The 1,989-nt window shown below is 31.4% G+C and overlaps 1 protein-coding gene across 1 annotated transcript in view; it reads left to right on the top strand.

The window, feature by feature from the left end:
- Positions 1-368: 368 nt before the first annotated feature.
- The window catches only part of LOC124420957, a 7,283-nt gene continuing 5,662 nt past the window's right edge, over positions 369-1,989 (top strand). Inside the window, exon 1 of the mRNA XM_046955450.1 lies at positions 369-1,492. Within this exon, the coding sequence (XP_046811406.1) occupies positions 931-1,492 (562 nt within the window). The 5' untranslated portion in view covers positions 369-930. The remainder of the gene's footprint in view (positions 1,493-1,989) is intronic.

Consider the following 1,989-nt stretch of genomic DNA (forward strand, 5'->3'; position numbering starts at 1 on the left):
ATAGTTTAGTTTAGCAATAATAACAAAAGAAAATACAACAAATAATAATAAAACAACAATAGAAGCTTTAATTTAAACAGAATATTTAACAACAACTTCGTTAAATTAAAAAGAAATTGAAAATTAACGGATAGTTTTTTATTTGATTTTTTTGCTATTTGGCCATTTTACATCAAACTGAAACACTGAAGATTGGTAGACAGACAAAGAGGCGGACAGATAGTCATGTGAGACGTTAAATGTTCATAAAAGAAGCAAAACTAACTGATTAAAATTATGGCCAAAACAACAGCAGCAACAACAACAACATCAGCAATATTACTAGGAAAAGAAATAGAAATGGGGTTTGCAACAAACCGAGAAGTGTTCGATAGATCAGTTAATGTAAAGATGCTGACTAGAAATCATGATGAACGCGCAAAAATATTCTTGTAAAATGTTGTCCGATGTCTTCTTTGATTGGTGAAGTGAAGTAAATAAAATAACAGTAAATGGTTATAATGAATATTCAGCAATTTCCAGTTAATAAAGTGTAAAAAGAGGCAAAAAAATAATAATATTGAAAAGAAATCTTAAAAGAAAGAAATGAAAAGCGAAAACTACTGTTTTTATTGCAATTAGACAACAACTGCAACAACAAAACTAAAGAAAAATTGTATTGCAACAAGTGTGTGCTTTTGTGTGGAAATTTCTAAATCAGTTTGAAATAATAAATACAAATTAGAAATAGAGTAATAACAACAAAATCCAATAAATGTTTAATACAAGTTTTGACCCGGTCATTGTATATGTGCGTGCGTAAAGCAAAGATTATAATTAGAAAAAAATAGAAATAATCTAGAACGTTATGTTTGAAACGAACAGCTGCAGTTAGTATTGGAATTAAAAATATTTTAACGCTCTAAAATAATAAATAATTTAAAAAAAAATATGTCAAAACAATATTGCAATTTTAGTGTAGTAATTATTTCTTATTTAAATCTTATAAATGCCGCCAGTATTTCTTTACATCCTTTAATTTCTTCAACATACAAACCCTCTATTTTACTACTGCCACCCGGATTTGAGTCACCAAAGGCTCCACATCAACCAATGTTGTATCCATATGCAGTTTCCTCAGCCAGCCTTGCTTCCAGACCAACATCGAGAACTCTGCAAGCCAGTACAACAGCTGGTTGGATTCCTTTGGCTGCAAAGGATTTACCCTTAATACCAACAACTCCAACATTGAATTCCTATTCTGTACCAGTTTTAGAAGATCGCATTTCACATGATGAACGACAATATTCATCGCCTTTAAATAATGATGGTCCTGTATTTGAATCTATAGTTTATGGTACTTGGAAGCCAGATCCGCCTTTACAACCGGTTAAAATATTGAATGATACAAAACAACAACAAAAACAACATAATGGTGGCAGCATAAACATCAATGCTAGTGGTCTGGTTGTTGATGGAAATGTTTATAATAAAACTATAAACAGGCAACATGGTGAGTGATAGAGTTGCAGACATTTTTGTACATTAGACCGACTCAATTTGTATGGAAAAAAATCTCAAAAATTTTCTTATGTGTTTTTAAAAGATTTTGAGTCTAGAGACTTTTAAAGAATGGCTTGCAATATTAATTATGGACCGATCCCTCAATATCTGAATGTATTTTAAATATTCGTGTTATATTTTGTCCCGATCTGAGTACTTGTTAATGAATTATGTTCGATTAAATTTATTGAAAGTGGAACTTCCCAGCAGTTCGACAAAGAGTCAATGCATACAAAAAAGACAATAATTTCCACTAATAGTTAACCACCTGGATGATCGTAATTCCTATGTTTTCGGTCATTCGTCACGAATGTGCCCTTTGTAATCGAGAATGAAGGCGGTCGTCACTTTAGTGTCCTTTTTGTAAGCGGGAGCGTAGACATTCGTCTCTTTACTGTCATCAAGTAACATGGAGATTATACTCTTAAAAGTAGTTTTTTTTGTTGT

The sequence above is a fragment of the Lucilia cuprina genome, chromosome 6 (genome assembly GCF_022045245.1).
Source record: "Lucilia cuprina isolate Lc7/37 chromosome 6, ASM2204524v1, whole genome shotgun sequence".
Lineage (NCBI taxonomy): Eukaryota > Metazoa > Arthropoda > Insecta > Diptera > Calliphoridae > Lucilia > Lucilia cuprina.